This window comes from Scomber japonicus, chromosome 5 (genome assembly GCF_027409825.1).
Source record: "Scomber japonicus isolate fScoJap1 chromosome 5, fScoJap1.pri, whole genome shotgun sequence".
NCBI lineage: Eukaryota > Metazoa > Chordata > Actinopteri > Scombriformes > Scombridae > Scomber > Scomber japonicus.
In genome coordinates, this window is record NC_070582.1 from 3457002 (window position 1) to 3459330 (window position 2329).

The window sequence follows — 2329 nt, forward strand, 5'->3', positions numbered from 1 at the left end:
TGGAATAATAATTTGTGTCTGATGTGATTTCTCCACATTTTTGAGTAGTGGGGGATTTTAAATGGTGTATAAATATGTAGATCAAAGGGGGTCAAACATGAGGCCCATGGACCAGAACCGGCCACTGAGGGATCCAGTCCAGCCCTCTTTCCTTCCTTCCTTCCATCTCTCCTTCCTGTGTTCTTTTACTTCCTTCCATCCATCTGTACATCCTTCCTCCCTTTCCCTTCCTTCCTCTCTCCCATCTTTCCTTCCTGCCTCTCTCCCATCTTTCATGTCTTCTTGTCCTTCTTCCTTCATGCCTTTTCTTTTTTCTTTCTTTCATGTACTGTTCTTTCCTTCCTCTCTTCTTTTCCTCCCTTCCTTTCTTCATGTCTTCTTTTCCTTCCTTACATCCTCTCATCCCTCCTTCATTCCCTCTTTTTAATGATCTGGCCCACATGACGTCAGATTGAGCTGTATGTATATTATTAAATCTTACCTTCTATCTGAGGAGCTGCTTTCTCTTCCTGAACTTTACTTTCCTTCTTCACTCCTCCTCCTCCCCCCCACCCATCATCCTCCTCTTCTTCCTCCATCCCCCAGTCATCAGCGGCTTCACACCAGTCAGTAGCCGACCGAGGCGCCTCCTGAACCGGATCGGGCCTGCTGGATGTCACCGGTACTTCCAGACACTGAGAGCGGAGCACCGTCCAGCAGTCTGCCCGGCCGCTGCACCCTGCAGCCGGGCATGCGAACAGGTGAAGGGTCCGGTGGTATGGAGACTCCTGCAGGGGGCAATACACCTGAACCACGTGTGATAGGGGGGCTCTGCAGCGGGCACAACGGGGCAGCTGCAGGGGGGCAACCAGGCACCAGTCAGGCCCCCCTCCCACTTTATTAGTCAGATAGGAGGACTGGTGTCTCTTAGGGTCCAACTCTCCATCACACAAACCCAGCAGAGTCACATCCTGAGCGGCTGAAGTCATCTCACATGTTTATGGTTTGACACACAGCGACCGGAAGAGGCTTTTAGCTTCAGAGGTGCTCCACCAAAATAAAGCCGACAGTAAACGAGAATGTTTTTTTTTATTGGCTAAGTGCATTTACTGCCACCTACTGGACTGGAGTGTGGAGAAGAGAACATAAACAGGAAAAATCATTCCTATGTGCATTTTTTGTCCTTATATAATAATATTATGCAGTTTAACCTCTCTGGCTGCACTGATCTTCACATCTGGAGGAGTTTGGCTCTTGTTTGTCTTCCTGACAAAGTTCCTGTTCGTTCTTAGGCTTATACCAAGCAGTGTGCATACCCATATTTAGTCATTTAATTTAGTAGGCTTGCATTTTTTTGCTTTTTTTGTCAGATAGGTTAAAAAACTAGTAGCCAGTATGTTCACATGTGTAATATCAAACAATATAACTTACACAGTTTGCATAAACGAGTTAGCTTTAAAATAATTGAATAGAGAAAGCTTAGTTGTCACACATTACCCTCATCCACCCTAATTAAATTACAGTTAATTATGAAAATGTTGATGATTACAAAGGAGGTTACATCTGAAGTCAGACCTTTTTTGAATACATATATTGCTGTTTTTAATTATTTAGTAAATAAATCATGATGTGGGCTTATTTGGAGCACACATGGGCTTAAATGGAGTCACAGTACCAATTAAACTCACTTTATTCATCAAATATCTTTATTTTATATTCCAAAATCTACATGAACTAATGAATACATTTTACAATGAGAGATAAATGTTGCTCTATAAGAAATGATCTCTCTTATAAATCATGTCAGTATCCATGAAAAACAGTAATTGAAGTAGTTAGATTACTTAGGGAGAGACCAAGGATTCTTGTCATTTTACATTGCTGTGTGCAGCAAAAATACACATTTTCAGTTAAGAAAGTCATTTATGTGTGAAGTCTATATTTAGATTAATACTGACACTGTTTAAATTTGAATTATGTAACTTGTATTAGATTAGAGAGCAGGTTCTTATGTACAATGTGAGTCTTTTCATCTATGCTAATTTAAAACTACCATGTTGTTTCAGCTATTTCAACATTGACAGCGGTGGGGTTGGTTGTAACACGTTTTAAAGAAAGTGTTACAACCAACCCAAGTCACACATTATTCTCTGTCCTACTCCATTTTCCCCCCAGTATACACAGACAATGGGAGAGGAAAGAGGAAAGTCAGTGAGGTCAATCAGCAAAGACTACTCTATCTGGCATGTGACACTTTGCAGACACTGCAAAAAAAAATCGCAAAACGTCAGAGAACAAGGTTCAAGAAAGCTGCCAGCGTGTACAGTACAGTAAATACCTCAGCCATAAT

At 41.7% G+C, this 2329-nt stretch overlaps 1 protein-coding gene across 1 annotated transcript in view; it reads right to left on the reverse strand.

The window, feature by feature from the left end:
* pdcd2l (programmed cell death 2-like) overlaps window positions 1–976 on the reverse strand; it is a 2440-nt gene extending 1464 nt beyond the window's left edge. The window contains exon 1 of the mRNA XM_053318907.1: window positions 482–976. Coding sequence (XP_053174882.1) covers window positions 482–968 — 487 coding nt within the window. The 5' untranslated portion in view covers window positions 969–976. The remainder of the gene's footprint in view (window positions 1–481) is intronic.
* Between the last annotated feature and the right edge of the window lie 1353 nt (window positions 977–2329).